The 18,481-nt window shown below is 35.5% G+C and overlaps 1 protein-coding gene across 2 annotated transcripts in view; it reads right to left on the bottom strand.

The window, feature by feature from the left end:
• LOC145983963 (uncharacterized) overlaps positions 1-18,481 on the bottom strand; it is a 149,615-nt gene that overhangs the window by 63,961 nt on the left and 67,173 nt on the right. For both annotated transcript variants that reach the window (XM_083117185.1, XM_083117186.1), the window contains exons 6-11: positions 17,013-17,226; positions 16,074-16,294; positions 12,418-12,520; positions 11,452-11,579; positions 5,163-5,285; positions 2,768-2,935 (exon numbers count right to left, since the gene is read on the bottom strand). In XM_083117185.1, the coding sequence (XP_082973311.1) occupies positions 2,768-2,935; positions 5,163-5,285; positions 11,452-11,579; positions 12,418-12,520; positions 16,074-16,294; positions 17,013-17,226 (957 nt within the window). The remainder of the gene's footprint in view (positions 1-2,767; positions 2,936-5,162; positions 5,286-11,451; positions 11,580-12,417; positions 12,521-16,073; positions 16,295-17,012; positions 17,227-18,481) is intronic.

Below are 18,481 nucleotides of genomic sequence, written 5' to 3'. Positions count from 1 at the left end.
ATACTCACGTCTCTGCCTATTTTGGCTTTGTTGACGATAACGATTGCCGTTTCTATATGGACCTGCAGGGCGATTTTCACGGTAATTATTCTGCCTCTGGACCATACGAACCCTCGGGTTTCTGTTTGCCGAGTTGCCTGGAATATCTCTGTTGTTCTGGTGAGTAGGATTCTCCTTCCTCCACGCAGTTCGCCAAGCATCCTGCTCTTCCGCTTGCTCGTATCTCTTAACAAAATCTGCAAGCAAATCAACAGTTACGGGTGCGTGGGCCATACACAATTGCTTCACTCTATATGGCAATTGGCCGATTATGAGGTTTACCACCTCATGCTCTGTGTAGTGGCTACTCAGGTTTCTGTAAGCAGAGTATACAGACCAAACATATTCTTCCAAACTATTGTCATTGTTTTTATTGTACCGTTTGGCCCTAACAGATGCCAACTCCCTTTCTTTTGCCTCTGAAGACGCAAAACGCCTCTTAAACGCCCTACGGAAATCTGAATATGTGTGGAAATCATTCTTATGAGAGTAAAACCAATGATAAGCCATGCCCGTTAGCAAACGAGGAATAATCTCCAGCCTGTATCTATGCGGGATCTGAAGGATCTCAAGGTTGGTATCTAATTCTTTGAGATAAATCTCAGCCGAAGTGGCTATAATATTTCCGTCGAATTTCCGCATGGAATTCAGGTCAGCCATGCGGGGAGTCATCCCACCACGCGTAGCATTGATTCGAGATTTTCTTTCTTTTCTCTTTTCCGATAAAGTCGACTCGCTGCCTGAAGAACTGGAAACTAACTCTCTGTGGCGTCTTTTCTTTACATGTGTACGGTTTCGTTGCCCCGAAGAGACCTCAGAACGACTAGGAGACAGCAACCTTCGAAAAGGCGGGCCCAGCTGGTCCATCCGCGGTAACTCTGGTTCACCGGAGAGTGGCAACTTGCTTAAAGTGGTTGAAATTTGAGCCACTTCGTCACAAAGATTACGCATGTCTAAAGAAAGCTTCCCTTGTTTGGTTTCCATATCATTTTTCCACTCTTCAGCATTCTCTCTAGGACCCTCCGTGCTGCTCTTAAGGTTTTCTGCCACCATCTCTACAACTCGCAAATTCAAGTTCTCTCTCAGCTGATATGCCATACTGGTCACCTGGTTATCCAACTCTCTGGACATTTCTTCCCTGAAACCACTCTGTGTTTCAGTGATTTCCTTTCGGAAGTCCTCCTTGGTCTGCTCAGCTTCTTCCCTCAACAGAACAACTGTTTCATGGAGTTTAGATTCCAGCTGCTGAGAATTTGACTGACACGCTTGACGTAAGCTCATCATCTCAATTTCAAGGTTTTCGTTCAATTTCTGCTGTCCCTCAGACATTTGCAGAGTCAGTTGTTCGATCCTCCGTCCCATCTCTGAATTGGACGCAGCGAGTTGTGAACAACTATGGGACAGTTTCTCCTCCATCCTTGCTTCTAGCCGGCACTCAAGAGTTCTACTACTTTCTTCTAGTTTTAGTTGTAAACTGTGCTCCAATATATTCATATTTTCCTGGAGTTTATCCTCTAACCTCCTAGAGTTCTCGTGTAACTTAGCCTCCAAGCTATCAGAATGTTCCCGCATTCTAGATTCTAGATTATTAGCATTTTCCGTAATCCTTTCCTGGATTCTAAGTTCTAGATTACTAGAATTTTCGGTAATCCTTTCCTGGATTCTAAGTTCTAGATTACTAGAATTTTCGGTAATCCTTTCCTGGATTCTAAGTTCTAGATTACTAGAATTTTCGGTAATCCTTTCCTGGATTCTAAGTTCTAGATTACTAGAATTTTCGGTAATCCTTTCCTGGATTCTAAGTTCTAGATTACTAGAATTTTCGGTAATCCTTTCCTGGATTCTAAGTTCTAGGTTACTAGAATTTTCGGCCATTTTTTTCTCGATTCTAGTTTCCAGGTTGCTGGAATTTGCCTCCAGCATTCGCTGCAATGACGCAAGCAAATCAGTAGTAACAGGAACAACAGGAACTGCAAGTTTTTCTTTGCATGCGAGACATGTTAATTCACAAGGAGAATTACTTTCCTTTGGTGACTTTAGCTTTGCACAATTTAAATGAAAAGTATTGTGACACTCAGTGCAAACAAACGTATCATCAAGCCTTGATGTAGTCTCACAGCAAAACACATGAACTGTGCTTTCGTCAACATTTAACGCTTTGCTTCCACTTCTTAATATTTTCTTTTCCATTGTTGCGCATCAAAAGTTCTGAGTCAACTGCAAAATCTAAAACACGTTACCAAAGATTAACGTAACTAATTCACAATGTGTTCGTGGCCCCACGTTCTGTGCGCCAAATTATTGACACGGTCGTGCCAGGTTCAACTATAGCATATTAATATCCATAAGAATAGATTTATCTCAATACAAATTGAGCATGAGTAACATGAGACTGTATATCGGTATACACGTGATACCTCCCAGGGCACGGGAAAACGTTAAGATTTGCAGTAAATTAACAAACTCAGGACTTACGTGTTAACATCTAGGTTCAGAATATATTTATCTTGATTATGCAATTAAGAACAACATTTTACATCATAACGAAATGCACTAAAAATCATATTAACAGCAGCACAAAAATTATCACATGAACTTCCATTAATCTCGTAACTTCTATTCCCCCGCAACAAGATTCATATCTATCAGGCGGGATGGTATACTTCAGCACTCTGTTCATACGTCCAGGAAGGACATGTCAATCGAGAGTCAGAACAAATTTTATTACCTTGTAGAAAAGTGATGATGCAAGTTTTTTTCTGTATTGTGGAGAACCATTGACAGGAAGCTCTACAGGTTGCACTTCTTTCTCCAATTGAGCCAGAGCACCTTTTAGAGTTTCTTCTTTTGAGAGCTCTTTTCCCACAAGAAATTTTTCAGTTTTAGTTGCATGAACCTGTTTGACACAAAATAAATAGTTTTATTGGATTGCAAAAAATATACCAAATAATTAAATCTTGTTTGTTGCCTTAAAAGGCGAAAGTTGCCTAAATCGTACCACTGGTCTAAGAAAACAATATACTGAACATTGGTGCAATCAAGCGGCAATATTTGGAACCTCAGACATACCCAAGTACAATGCGATCAGTTGTAGCTGTTGGTGAAGTGATAGGCTTTGAATGTTTATTTGAAGAAAAATACTGTCCTTCATGCTTTTTTTGCAGCTTTTGTAAGGACATAGGAGACAAGTGAGTTATGATTTTTTTTAACTTTAGTCATTTGTCACATTTGTCAATTGTGTTAGATTAATTTTAATCACATTCACATTGTAGTTTGCTGATGCAGTGGGGCAGGGAAATTTTTAAATTCCAAAATGGTGGTGGCTCCAAAATCGCAACATGTTGCTTCTGCCGAAAATCACACCAGTGTGATTCTTGTTTTCTCTTCTTCTTCTAGAGTCAAGTACAATGGAAGAAGAAAAAATGGGAGAGAAGGTGAAAAGAGTGTGCGGTGAATAGAACTGTGACAACATGACATCTACATTGGTTGTATACAAGGAGGGAAAAATTGGATTAAAAGTATAGTCTTCTGAAGAATCGAGATGAACGGATTGTTGATGACCGCATTCAGAGAAATTGTTCTGCTCCAGAATCACCTGAAAGAAACACCGAGAGAGTCACAACATATGGAATGGAGACAGAAAAATCTTCAAGGCTAGAAAAGTACCCAAAATATGCCCTTGCTGATGTGAAGACTGGACAGAATGAAACCAATTGCAGGGCGAGAGGTCTCCAAAGAGCTGTACTGCTCACTTTCAGTCTCTATAAGCACAAACTAGAGGAAATGCAAGAGAAAAGAAGTTAGCATTTTGCTTAAACTCTCTGAAAATTCCAGTTTGTAGAGAAACAGGGTCCTTAAACCTCATCACAGGCAAAAATACACATAAAAGGACTGAAACAACAAACTACATCTCCGTATACATTACAAAATCTCAAGCTTACCAAAAGTTAACTTCCAGAAGAGAAAAATCCTATAAGGTCTACAATTAGATCGAAGAATTTGAAATGTTGCGAAGAAGGTAAAATCCAAGCTATTGCTTCTTGTGTAAAGACTGTGGAAGAAAACATGGTACAATGTATCAAGTGCAAAAAATGGGTACACGACTAATCTCAAATGAGGAACTGCATTTCTACATTTGTGAGGTTTGCAAATTAACTACAGTCCAATGTTATATTTACTTTTTCAAGCTTCAAATTCATATTGAGAATACGTTTAATTGTGTATAACTTTCCATTCATTATTTCTAATACTAAAGATCTGATATATCACATATGTTTGGAATAATTGTGGCTCTAAATGAACATACTTCTAAAACAAAACTTGATACTGTATTTTATAGTCTTTGAGCCTTTGAAACATGTTCTTTCTCAATCTTTTAAATAGCAGTGCGATTTGGACTCACCGTGGTGCAATTTAGGAGACCAGTTGTCGAAATCACACCATTTGCAAAGGTTTGGAATTTCATATTTTTCTGGTACTTCCCATTGGAATAAAATTTTCCAACGACATATGAAAAGAGATAAGAGCTTCCATTATGATCTGGTATATAAAAAACTTACGTCACTTGTTTTGCAGCTACACCCATTTCTTTGAAAACTGGTGTGATTTAGGCAACTTTCCCCAGTATTGAATGAATCTCTTCATTTGCTTGTATGGAAGTTACATACAGTTAACACTAAATTAAATAATTTTTTCAACATGTCCAGCACACAGACTTAATTTATGTTAAAATTTATATTGCATTCTTACTTTATATCATTATAAAAAAAAAGGTAAAGTGCTCCCCTGTGCATAGCACCATGCCATGAAGGCATATAGGGGGTGTGGGGGTAATATATCATTATATTAAATTAAATTATCACATCCTTCCTCTAACTAAAGTAATGCATGTCACTTTCAGAAAAACATACCCAATACAATCAAGTTCAACTGTTATTTCTTCAAGTAACAACAATTGTCCATTTATAGAAATTCAAAATATTGTTTTCATTATGTGTCAGCTTGTAAGATTTATAACTGTTAGTTACACAATTTCAGTAGAATCCCAAGTAAGTTTGTTACTTAACTGGGATACCTGTTTTTCATATGAAAACAAGACAACAAACAACCTTTGAAATACTTACAAAATCAGCACTTATGGCTCCATAAACAATATTAATGTTCTTTATCTTGTAATTTGAATTATCTATATTTGCAAAGAATCCTGCATTCATGTAGGAAATTGAATTCTGCCATGATCTTCCAATCTGAAATATAAATTAATAAAGAGTTATTTTTTCATTTATAATGTGGTTGAAGCAAGAATATTATTTGGCTTATCACCCTATGTATGTGTGAGAGATATGGTCTATAGCAAAATATACTAAAATAAATTTAAGAGGTAGCTGGAATTCTCAGCCTGAAACATAATTATACAAAGTTACATGTTAAATGATAGCTGCCACTGGTCCATCTGTGGGAGGAATGTGTCTAAAGGTGCATCCCCACTATGCCAGCTGGCAAGTCCGGGCTCAAAAGTCGTTCTGCTTTGCCGAACTTGGTAGACATCCCCACAGGACTGCGGGGTGAAGATGTGCATCAGTCAGGTTCGACGGCTTGTTGGCAGTGCACGTGAAATACTCTGTGAAAATGCATGACTAGACGGGTGGCAAAATTTGTTTTTTTTTTTAAAAAAGAAACAAATAAAACAGTTTTTTGTTTTAAACATGTTTTAATGAAGAACAAAAACATGTTTCAAACAAATGAAAAAATAATTATTTTGCTTTTTAATGCTAAGAAGAATTATTTTCTAAGAATGATGATAATATTAGTTAGCAAAACAAAATTTTTAGGAGTAACTATAAATGAAAAACCAAGTAAAAATACTTGTTAAAGAACTAAATTCCAAACTATTTGCACTGAGGATATTAAAACAACACAATACAAATTCACTAATTCAGGTATATTATGCAATATTTCATTCACTAATCAATTACGCAATAGAATTTTGGAGGAACTCACCTCAAGTTTAGAAACATTTAGAAAACAAAAGCAAGCCATTAGGATTATAGCAGGAATAAAGACTATGGAATCGTGCAAAACTTTGTTTAAGAAATACAAAATATTAACCCTCCCTTCACTGTACGTACACACACACACACACACACACACACACACACACACACACACACACACACACATATATATATATGCGTTATATGCGAGAAAAAATATTACACTATAAAGTTCAATAGAACATACATATAACACCTGAAATAAATAGCTTCTAAAGCCATACTTCACCAGGCTAACATTAGTTCAAGAAGGACCCAAACAGATGGCAGTTAAAATATTCAATAACCTACCAAATGATATAAAAGCAGAAAATACGACAAGTTTCAAAAACAAATAAAAAAAATTCTATTAGTTAATAAGGAATATTGTAGCGTTAGTGAATATCTAGATTGTAAATTTCAGAAATTTTGTAATTATAATTGAAGGGCTCGGGTGTAAAATATGGTAAGTGACATTTTGGTCATTTTTGAGTTATGAAGTAAAATGTGCCATCCTTCGATTTTTGAGTGAAATTGCCATGTCATAGAATTTGCATTGGACTCAGTGAAGCCTTCTGAAATTGGTAGACACAACAAGATAACAAGTTATCTACAGTATATCTTCTAATAACCTTTTTTCTTAATGAACTCAGAAATGACTAAAATGTCACTTACCATGTTTTACACCCGAGCCCTTCAACTATATTTATCTGAACTATACTGAACCCTCCAAATAGCAATGTATTTGGTTTATATGGAGTAATAAAATTCTAAATTCTAAATTAATAAGGAATCTGTTAATCACCAAAGGAAGGGCTGTGTTTCTAATTGCAGTAGACTCGCGATTATCCAAGCTAATTGTGACAGAGATTACCTCGGATACCAAAAAACTCGGATAATATGGAGATAATGTGCAAATAGGTCGTAAATGACAAAGCAACACTTAAAACTGTATAGTAATTATTTATTACTAGTACAATATAAATGAGAAGATAACTTTTTCAAAAAGTTTTTCATAGCTTTTTGGACTAACCTCTTTACTCTCTTCGATGCTGCAATGTAAGGCCATAACTGTAGGGAGAGTAGATCAAGTGGCATAGACTCTTCTTGCTGTTCAATGTAGGCTATAGCAGCTTCGATCACCTTCAGTCCCTCAGAATGTGATATTTTTGGGGTGCTCTCGTCGGTGTCGTGCTCCTCGTAATTTTCTACAGGATTGATGACCATATCAACAATAGCATCGTCAGTCAACTCCATTTGTTGATCTTGGTTACACCACTCGAAGACGTCTTAATTTTCGATTGGCATTTCCACTGGTAGCTCATTAGCTAGCTGGACAAGTTGAGAGACATTTTCATTGTCTGATCCCGGCAAAGTTTCGTTGTATTTCCCCAAGCCAAACAGCTTTCTCCATGATCTTTGAAGTATTGAGTTCTTAACTTCATCCCACGCCGTCGCAATCCAATATGAAACATCTTTCACCGTTATTTTTTTAAGAGTTTCTGTTATGCCCATCCCTTCATCCAATCTGGAAATCAACACCTTAAGAAGCCTCCGCTGGTAGTTTCTTTTCATAGTCTCAAGAACCCCTTGATATAGGGGCTGTATTAGTGAGGTTACATTAGGTGGCAAGAACATGGCTTTAATATCGCCACTACAAAGTTCATTGGCGTCCGGGTCCAACAATAATACCGCTTTTCTAGGAAGCTTTTTTCTTATTAGAAATGCCTCAACCACAGGAACGAATTCCTTGAAAAACCAGTCATAAAAAAGTGTGCTGTCCATCCATGCACTTTTTGATTTCTGTACATGGTGGGAAGACAATTGACATTAACATTTTTAAACGCTCTTGGGTTTCTTGACTTTCCAATCAGGAGGGGTCTTAACTTAAGGGAGTCAGATGCATTGGCACAGGCTAAAATGGTCACTCTTTCTTTACTCTTTTTGAACCCAGGAGCGTTTTTTTCTGATTTCACTGCCAAAGTCTTGCAAGGAAGCAGCCTGAAGTTCACCCTGTCTCATCACAGTTGAAGATTTGATCCGATGTCAGTCCATCAAGCAAAACAACTTCTTTCATTTTTGAAGGGAATTCAGCAACTTCAGATGAATTAGCTGACAATTTTTCCACAGTAATGTTGAGTTGTCTAATGCCGTATCTCTTCTTCCATCTGTCCACCCATCCATCACTCTCAGTAAAACCTTCTTCACCGTCCTTAAACTTTTTTTGAAATTTTATTGCCTTAGCTTGCACCATAGGACAACTTACTAGACCTCCCGCACCTCACAGATGTGAAAACCACAAAAATAAAGACCTCGGACATCTGCTCATATTCACCTTTCTTCATTGTTTTCCATGCTAAACCACTGCCCCCACTCACACTTTGACTCACCCACATTTCAATGTCCTTCCGCTTATGTCTCCAATCCCCAACAGTCACTTCCCCAACTCCATAATCAGCGGCAACCTTTTTAATAGACTCACCTTTATCCAACCTTTTTATTGCTTTGAATTTTGTTTCCAGAGAAACCACACACCTTTTCCGTTTGCCACTCATACTACATTACTCGCTTAGAATAGGCCTACACAGATATAAACACCACCATAACAATTGGATACACTGACAATGTAATGAACACGTGGAGCGTGGATGGTGACTTGACTCCAACTTACTAGTAAACAAACAGGGGGTGCGTTATGAAGTACGATTTTCAAACCACTGCCTCAGTTAACCCGGAGCCTCGGTTAATTGCAAGTCTACTGTATAAAGTAAACACTTGAGAAACTTCTTAAAATACCTATTTATGCTACTCTAAAATCTCGCATGTAAGCTGTTCGAGAAAGTTCAACTAATCTACACTATCCACGTACTAGCCATTCTGTTTTCCGAAATACTTTTCATCCTACATGTAACAAAATATTGACATTAACAGATATGTGCAGTGCGTTAACTGCGGAACAAATATGTTTCATCCATATACTATTCAACTTTATGAATGTTATGATCACTTCTAAAAAAAAGTAAATAAAACATAGCCAGGTGTTTTAAACGTGCCCCACGGTATCATATCATATCATTACAATATGTTTCTTTGTTAATTGAAATTACATTTTCAGCCACTGAATAGACTTCTGTCCACAATGAACAAAATGAAATGAATTGAATGAAAACACAAAGTTCCAAAACACACAAATAACTAGAATATCAAATATAAAAATGTGTTTTAAACAAGTCGAAAGAACGTTACAGACACGCTCGGCACCATTCGTTCTGTACCCTACTTTGAGCATCCGCACGATTTCCTTTGAAGAAAACCGCTACTAGTCGGGTTGGATTCGGCCTGGCAACAGGCCTGTCGACAGAGGCCAAAGACACATACCAACTTGCTCAGCTTTTGTGCGAGGCCTTGCGAACTGGCATAATGGGAACGCACCTTAATAATTAAAACATCTGCAAAGGTCAGCTATAGTTGGTTGAGAGGCCTGGTGCATACAGTATGTGTGAGCTCTATAGCCAAAATTGTTCAGATTTTTGAAAAAAAAAACAGATTTTGTATCTTAGTCTGAAATACAGATGTCCTATAGAATAACAACATATTATTACAATTACAATAACTAATTTATATAGGATTTGATAATATTATCTAAGGTTAAAACCAAGAATTATGGGAGGCTAATAAAAATTACTAATTAGTGCTTCTTTGCATTTCTGATGCACCACTAGTGTGACACTCATTACATTTAATTACAAAACTGCATGTGTTCAACATCAAACTATTATTTTAAGTATCAAAGTGGCAATTTCAAACATATCCAATAACTTTCTCAATCATGTTCTCTTTTATTTACATTTATTTGAATTTTTATGCTTTTGAATTTACATCGTTTCATATAAAATAATATTTTCCCCTCGTGATTTCATTTTATAATTTAACGATTATTGCATATTAACTATTTTTGATTGAAATATTTCAATATATTTTTATGTAGGTAATGCACTGTTTATGATATGATTTCAGTAATTTTGGATATTTTAATATGTGCCAAAACGATCCATGAAGTCAGGGAAAATCTGATCAGTTGCTTAACTGGAAGGGCCAGCATTTTATAGAATTTCTATAAACTCATAATAAAAACAGTAAACAAACAATTAATTTTATCTGGTGCAGGGCGCACAGACTATGAGCCACAGTAGACTAGTTAGTATGGTGTCTGACTGCCATACAGGAGATCTAGGTTCGATTCGGAGGGTGGGTGATCTAAGGTCGGAAGTTTTCTGGCCTTGTCCAAGCATAAAGCAGCTCTGGGGCTCACCCAACCTCAAATCAATGGGTACATGGGGGCAACCCTGCAGGGTAAAGGTGGCTGGAGCATGGTGCTGATCACATCACCTCCAAAATGACCAAGATCGAGAATGTGTAGGGCCTTACCCCCACAACCCCTAAATATACCTTAATGGCATGGTGCTATATTCACAAGGAACTTTACCTTACCTTTACTAGGGCCCACTGAAGCATGAGACCTCAGGCAAGTGTGTAAGGTGCCCCTCCCAAGAGCTGGCTCTGTTTTCAACATGTAAAAATGTTTCAAAATTTATACCTAAACTCCAAGCCTTAGATGCAAGACTGAAGAAAACATTAAGTAACAAGGAAACTTTGGTCTCCCCAATGGAATAGTGGAGACACATTGCATAGTGGTTTAGACCCAACACAATTCAATATTCATCAAGTAGATGATCCAAATGAATAATTTCTCTAAGTAAATTTATTGATTGTATGTCTCTTTTAATAGGCTTCAATGTATATATTTCCTAGTATTTTATTATGTTTATGTAAGTTTAGGATCCATTGCCTATGATTTTAATCATGTCTATGTTTATCTAATTATTTTGTATCTTTTCAATTTGTAATTGTATGTCATGTATTTTTTTATATGCAACTGCTATAATAAAATATTAATGCTGTTCACACCAGTATAAAGATCCATAATATTAACATCTTATTTTTATGGTTCAAGGGATTGGGCAAAAGGTGGGGAACTATTACATTTACAAATTGTTACACCATTCAGCCTTGCTTCCATGATATGAAAAACTCAATATGCTGACAAAGGCAGAAAATTTATTTTATTTTAAAACATAAACTAAACGTAACGTTTTAACCTTCTAGCAAGGTCTTCTTCAGACTCTGCACCCAGTACTGGAGAAGACCTTGCTAGAAGGTTGAAATGTTATGTTTAGTTTATGTTTTAAAATAAAATAAATTTTCTGCCTTGGTCAGCATATTGAGTTTTTCATTACAAATTGTTGTTTAATGAAATATCAAAGAATGCATTTCAGTATTCTAATCATATCTACAGTACATAAACAAGGGTTACACTTACTCTGTATAGTTTCAGAATATGCTCCTCAGTAACAGGTGGAAATGTAACATTAAGTATAACTTTTCCTGCCATGTCAGTGTTGAGGAATTCTGGTAAACTTATTTCTTTTGTGCTCTTGTCAATATAACCTGTAAATTAATGCATGTAAACATTAATTAAGGTCTTAGCAGAATGTATCAGTTACCAACACCTCAGCTCTGTGAATCTTATTTTTCTTGTATCTCTAAGTTACATATCTTCTGTGCATGATTCAAGGCAATTTCAAATGTGTAGGCAGGTGAAAATTGTGTCCCTTGATTTGCTGTTCTAAAAACATATTGTTGACTATGCAATACCCTGTTCATGAGAGAACTTAGATGTGAACCTTAATAATAATAATAAAAATATTTTTTGCCCATAGATACATGTTCTAAATGGGTTTGGACATCAATGGTGGTTTGATCTCAAAAAATCAAATTTAATATTCAATTAGTGGCATAACTATAGAAACACATTGTTGAAGTTGTCAACTTTTTAAACAAATTATGCATTTCACAATGTTGAACTTACTGTGATTTCAGAAGTTGAATTTTTCACATTTTGAATTCAGATATCACAATGTATATCTACCTCCCATGGGAGTCAGGAAGGGGGGCAAGGGGTCTGTGCACCCCCCTGAAAATGAAAGTCATCCAAAAGTTATTTATTTTGCACATATAATTTCATTTTAGCAACAATAATATGTGTTAATTATTGCATGAACACTATAAATTAAAATTTAAGCAATGATTTTTTAGGGAACAACACTCTTTTTGGGGAAAATGTGCCTTGCTTGCCCCCCTGGAAAAAAATACCTTCCTTGCCCCTCCCTGGAAAAATCCTGTGGACATCCATGCTAGCTCCTGTACTTGAGTTCCAGTGAATATCTTTCATTCGTGAAAATGTTATGTCAGAACTATTGGTATACTGGTATATTGGTATACTCACCAATATTTATTTTACCTCCAACTGTTGCAAGAAGCAAAAATACATCTGATGGAAAAGTCTTGTTTCTGTGTTTCAACATCAGATTTCCAGCTATTGTGCCTACCTAAAAACAAAGTATCACAATATTTAATATTTTTGTATTTTCCTCATGATATGAGTAAATTAATAATCAAAATCGTACTTACAAAGTAGCTCTTGCTATAAAAATATGTTTTAGAAGTAACAAATTAATTACCTGATATCAAGCACGTGCACCTAACATTTTTAACCATATTTTAATAAATATTACTCAAGACAAATATTGTATATTATATGTAGTGGTATATCTAGGATTAGAGAACATCTAATGCACTAAAAACAAACACTGTATACAGGGCTGGACTGGCCCACCAGGACACCGGTGTGCCCTCTCGTCTTGGCACCCTTCCGAAAAAGATACATTTGGCGGCTTATTTTCCTTCTACTCAGAATCTGTCACAAATATAGCAGTGGTGAATATACGTTTCCTTTTCTGTTTCCTCTTAAACTTACACAGGGGTGTAAGCCGACTTAGAGGGGCTTACAAACCGTAACACCCCCATTTGATTAGCACCAAAACCGTATTTCTGATTACATCTATGACTATTTTTTTAATTTGTTTGAGTGTATTTTAAAGTCCACTTCATGCACAGAATAGCTATTCGGAACTGAAGCTATAATTTAAATTGGGATCCTAACCACCTGGTGTGCAGCTAAAGGAGTTGGATTAATTGAAGTTATTGCCGCATAACATATTAAGAATATTGCAAAATCATGCAGCAACATAAGCTAAGAGATTACTGTTATTTGATGTTATTATATAGGTATTAAATAAACACATACCTACAATAAAAGTGTTGTTTAAATTAGTTTTAAAATGAGGCTATTAATTTTCGTCATTAAAACCATAAATATATAACATGATTTTTTTATTGAAGGAAGGTGGAACGTTGGATGACCAGGGTAGAAATATAGTAGGGAGGGGGCAAAATCTATCTCACCCAGGTGAAAAATTTATCTTGAGCTGCTCTGGACTTACAAACAACAAAGTAGGACTGAGTGGCCTGGCACCTATGGAACAGAAAACATGACTCCAAAGGATTAGTAATGGTCAGGAGAAAAATAACACAAAAGTAACTCGTGTTGACGATACAGTTGGAAAATTTGCAAAATTGAGCCAGAGGCCTTCCTCTGTTCATCCTCTGACATAGTCATTGGTTTATCTTTCTCAATGACCAGGGGTCCCAGGTTCGAATCCCGGCCAGGGCTTGGTTGTTTGTGAGTGCCCCTTTGTCAATTTTCATCATATCATCACTCATCTCCATCTTCGCAAATTAGCCAAAAGTGGCACAAAAAGCGAAGAAAAAAAAAGCAACTCAATCAATCAAAATCTTTCTCAATTACTCTCACAGGCCGGCTGGAAATAAGCGAGGGTCGAGTGCGTGGATTATTTCTTTACTGTATTTCACTACTTGTTTTAATGTTAACAACGACACAAAAATTTCCTGTAAGCAGGGTGGTATTTGAAAAAATTGCAGTGAAGAAGAAATGCCAGTTACTTCTTTCAAAGCATTAAGGTACTACATAAGTTATTGAATATTATTAGGTGTATAGCATCCCAAGGGCTAAAAATTAACAATCCATGATGGCGATGCTGTAATGAGAGGGATGATTCTCCCCATACAAATCCCACCCTGCTTTGAGTCACAAAAAAACAAATATTTTTTTTCTTTTTCATGGATTTAAAAACTTACTGAAATTATTCAAGAACACATCCATACATGGTGCTATACTCATGTACTCAATTTAGTGTTTACAGCACAGTGTCTGAATGTTAGCTTGTTGCAAGAAAGTCAAGTGCTTCTGAAAGTCTCACATATGCTGGGAAGTTTATTTGTGGCAGAATCCCAGAGTTAAACTTGTAGCAATAGGAACCACAAGATGGAAAAGCTGAAGTGATGCCATGATAAAAATATTTTGTCATCTGCATTACTGGACTGAAGATCGCGAAAATCAAGAGAGGATACAAAAACCTATGTTCTGTCAGCTTTTACATTAATACACTTTTTCTCATTGCCAATTCAAATGAATTCAACACAAAAAAGTGTGAAATGATGCCACAGTACTTCTGGACAAGTTCAACATTTTCAAGACAATCATTGTTGCGATGATTGTGTCCACAGGTTGTTATAATTACAAAACTCCCCTTTCAGATTATCTACAAACGAGGAACTTGGATTTTGTTCAAGCTCAGTGATATGTTTCCTGCAAAAATAGATTTGAAAAAAAAAAAGCCAGGGAAACTAGCAGGAGATGAAAGTGTTGGATCAACTGATTAATAAATTCCGTGGAACTGTATTCAACTGAATTATGGATGTCATTGTTCAAAGTGCAGCATATCGGTTTTCTGTTCACAAAAAGTTAGTTGTATTTGGATTTAGAATGCTTCTATCCAAGAAGATTTAAAGAAGCAGGAAGCAGTTCAGCTCCTCAGGCATTGAACAAAATATGTTCCAAACACTGACAATGAAAGACAGAAAGAATAACTTACGTCATTTTCTTCAAACATGCAAACTGTCAGTGGAAGATGAGTACCAGTCTGACAGTAATGACGAATTAGTGAACATGGGATGAAATTTTAAGAAATGGACCAGTTAGAAGGTGAGAGCAAATGTGTGAGGTAAAGTTGCAACAGATGTATCAAGCGTGCATATACTGTTATTAGTGAGTGCAATGAGTATTCCTTGCAATACACTGAACTGTATAAAGTTTGTAACAATTTCCTTACAATTCCACTTATGCAAGTAAGCTGCAAAAGAGCTTTTTCCAAATTAAAGATAATAAAAACAAGTGTGAATGAGATATTTTCATTGCTATTGATCATGACAATATTATCAACAAATTATGCTGTGAAAGTTCTGAAATGAAATGCCTTCTTTCACTGTAAAATTCCATTTCGCATCTGGTTCGTTTTAATAGCAAAGTGATTTAAAAAAACTGTTTGCATAGTAGTATGTAATTAACAATAGTGTAACTGTATTTTAAGGGAAAAGGGGGTACCAGAAAATAACTTTTTATGTGATGCACATTGCAAATCTGTACAGTACAGTACATTGATGCATCACAATACATATACAAATTCAAGCATAAATAGAAAAAAACATGCTGAAGTTTTACTTTATTCTTAGTGATAATTTTAAGAATTTGAAAATATATTTGAATTTTATTACTGAGGTTAAATTGATATGTTTACAGCCTGATGCTTGTTCTTTTGTTATCTGTGTTGGTATCTCTTGAATTTCTTATGTCTACTTTTAATAGATCCTATATAAAAAAGGGTATGTGTCAATTCAGACTTTACTGTAAAGATAGCCCATTAAAACCAACGAGTTCTTGTGGCGCCCTCTTCAGGAAAATTGCCACCGCCCTCTTGGCAGTTCCACTCTGGCCCTGAGTTTATATGGGTATATGGAGAAAGATGAAGCATAGCAAATGAAGTTTTCAAAATTCTAGGGTCAATATTTGAAAAATAAAAGAACTCTCCTTATTAAATCAAACATAAAATTAAAAAATTCCTAAACAATGTTACCTACTCTATTCCAATTTCAAAGTTAAAATTATTGATATAGTTCACTTACATTGCGAACTGGTATGTTGGCAATCTTATCCACATGAGCAGCTAATGTTGCAGCATAGGAGTAGCGTTTATCTTTTGATGCTTCTTCAAGAATTGGAATGAAATCTGCTAAAGTAACTGCACCTCCAACAGTTAATACAGGATTCATGGAATGCTCTAGAAGTTCACTTACATGCTTGACATCAATGAAAGCATTGTATTTTGTGTCATCTTCAAACAGACCTAGTGAAACATACATAAAAGTTTATCAATTATAACAGAATTCTATTTCTGAAATGTATCAAAGTTTTAGATCTTATTCTATATAAGTTATTTGGTTAAATATTAATCTGTTGTTTTATCAGTCACAGTACATGAAATCTGATATTCCAGGGTAATAACAAAACACTAAGATAGTCAAAGCATTATTTTAATAGTTTTTTTAGAAGTAGTGTATCAGCTTCAAGCAGAAAAATAGTGATACTGATATTTCAAGTGTAATGGTGGCAGGAGCTTATTTCTTTGGTCAATCCGTAGAAGTGGCCAAGTTTTGTAATGTAAAATGAGATTGGATCTACAGTTTAAATTGGGATCCAAATGACTGTATAATGTGCCTCCAAAGGGAATCCAACACAGGAACCCTTGCATACAAGGTGAAAACATTACAAGTGAGGCTCCAAGTCGAGAATATGTAGGACCCTTCCTCCATGTCACATATCACAGTGCAATGCATAACTGGTACCTTCACCTTTAACTATTATCAGCTGCACTGTCATGGTATTTATAGCTGTAGGTTTTATACTGTGGGAAATATTTTTTTGTCATCAAAATGGATAATTTTAGTTTGTTAGAAAGTGTATAATGTCGACATTTTGGAGAGGCCAAATAGCAAAGATATAGATATGTGTAATCAAATAATAATAATAATAATATTAAATAAAATATACAAAAACAGGCTTACCCCTTGCTGTATGTCCTCCCACAAGCATATACTTCTCACCAGGCATCTGCTTAATAATTTCTAAAAGCTGTTCTAAAGATGTTGGGCGATACCATTCTCCCCCCTCAAGCATCATGTGAATAGGGTCAATGTTATGCCTTTTCCCATTACAATGGGAATTATCATTTTTACAGTTTCCTATACATAATTGGTTGGTTTTAGGGCATACTATATCCTGAAAAAAGAACAAGTGTGGTCATTGTTAAGCACTGTGTGTATGAAAGTTTACTGTAAATCTACTACATAACCTCACAATAATAAGAAAAACACTTAATAGAACAGATATAATCTCAGACTTTATATTAATCTTTCTTCTTCATTGAAACAATTACTTTCTTACATATAATGTGCATTAAACAGTATAAATTTTGGAGTTTGTGAAAACCTAAGAGAAATTCAAAAGTCACAGATTTCATTGGAATGTCAATGAAATATATACTATATATCCATAGAACAGCAGAGAAAAATACATTCAAGTTCAATCCTGATTGATTTTCCAACAATATATTTGCCACAAAGTGAAATGAAAAATTTTACAGTTAAGAGAAATGTGTTTATTGGTTAGCATATTGCACATGACCAGCTGCTTGGATAATACATACAGAGATATAGGTTTGTCCCATCATCTACTATATCAATCATTCATCTATATCATTGTAATTAACCTAGAGAAAGAGATAAACAAAATAAATAACCAAAATAGATATATAATATGTGAAGTTTAAAATGTAGAATCAATTGTAAAATAACATTTCAGGTAAGCAATATTATATTGTATTAGTAATATGTTGTATAGTCATTTTCAGAGACATGTGTTCCCATAATTGTCCATCATGATATTCATTCAATGGTTTTGTGCAGTATGAGGTTGAAGGATTAAAACACAACCATCAACAAATCCAGAGGATGTAAAACAAAAGTGACAAAGATGGTGATGGCAAAAAAATTGTGAACATATCTTTGATATTAACTCTACAAATGCTCAATAGATTGTTAGTATTATAGAGGATACTATACTATCTATAGAAATCTGGAGGTAACCATTTCTACTATAGCATGTAATCAGTGGCGTGCCCAGGATATTCGAAAGGGAGGGGTTATGTACACTTTTTCTGGTAGTCAGCCTTCATTTTGCCATCTTCTTCTACCTTTGACATTCTTTTTTTTTAAGAACCCGGAGCCAAAGGGGGGGGGGGTTATAACCCCTACCAACCCTCCTTTGGGCACGCCACTGCATGTAATATTTTTATTAAATAGATATTACTGATATTAATATTAATAAACACAGTAGACAACATAAGTTGTACAATGTTAATGAAAACAGCAGCATTACAGTACAGTTCAGCTACTGAAATCAATAGGTGTTTCAGAACACCTACCAATCTACTATAACCAATAGACTGAATTTTCAGTAACTACATATTCACATT

Source organism: Lepisma saccharinum, chromosome 2, assembly GCF_977018435.1.
Source record: "Lepisma saccharinum chromosome 2, izLepSacc3.1, whole genome shotgun sequence".
Lineage (NCBI taxonomy): Eukaryota > Metazoa > Arthropoda > Insecta > Zygentoma > Lepismatidae > Lepisma > Lepisma saccharinum.
The sequence above is the reverse complement of the archived record's forward strand: the minus strand, read 5'-3'. Positions and strand labels throughout refer to the sequence as shown.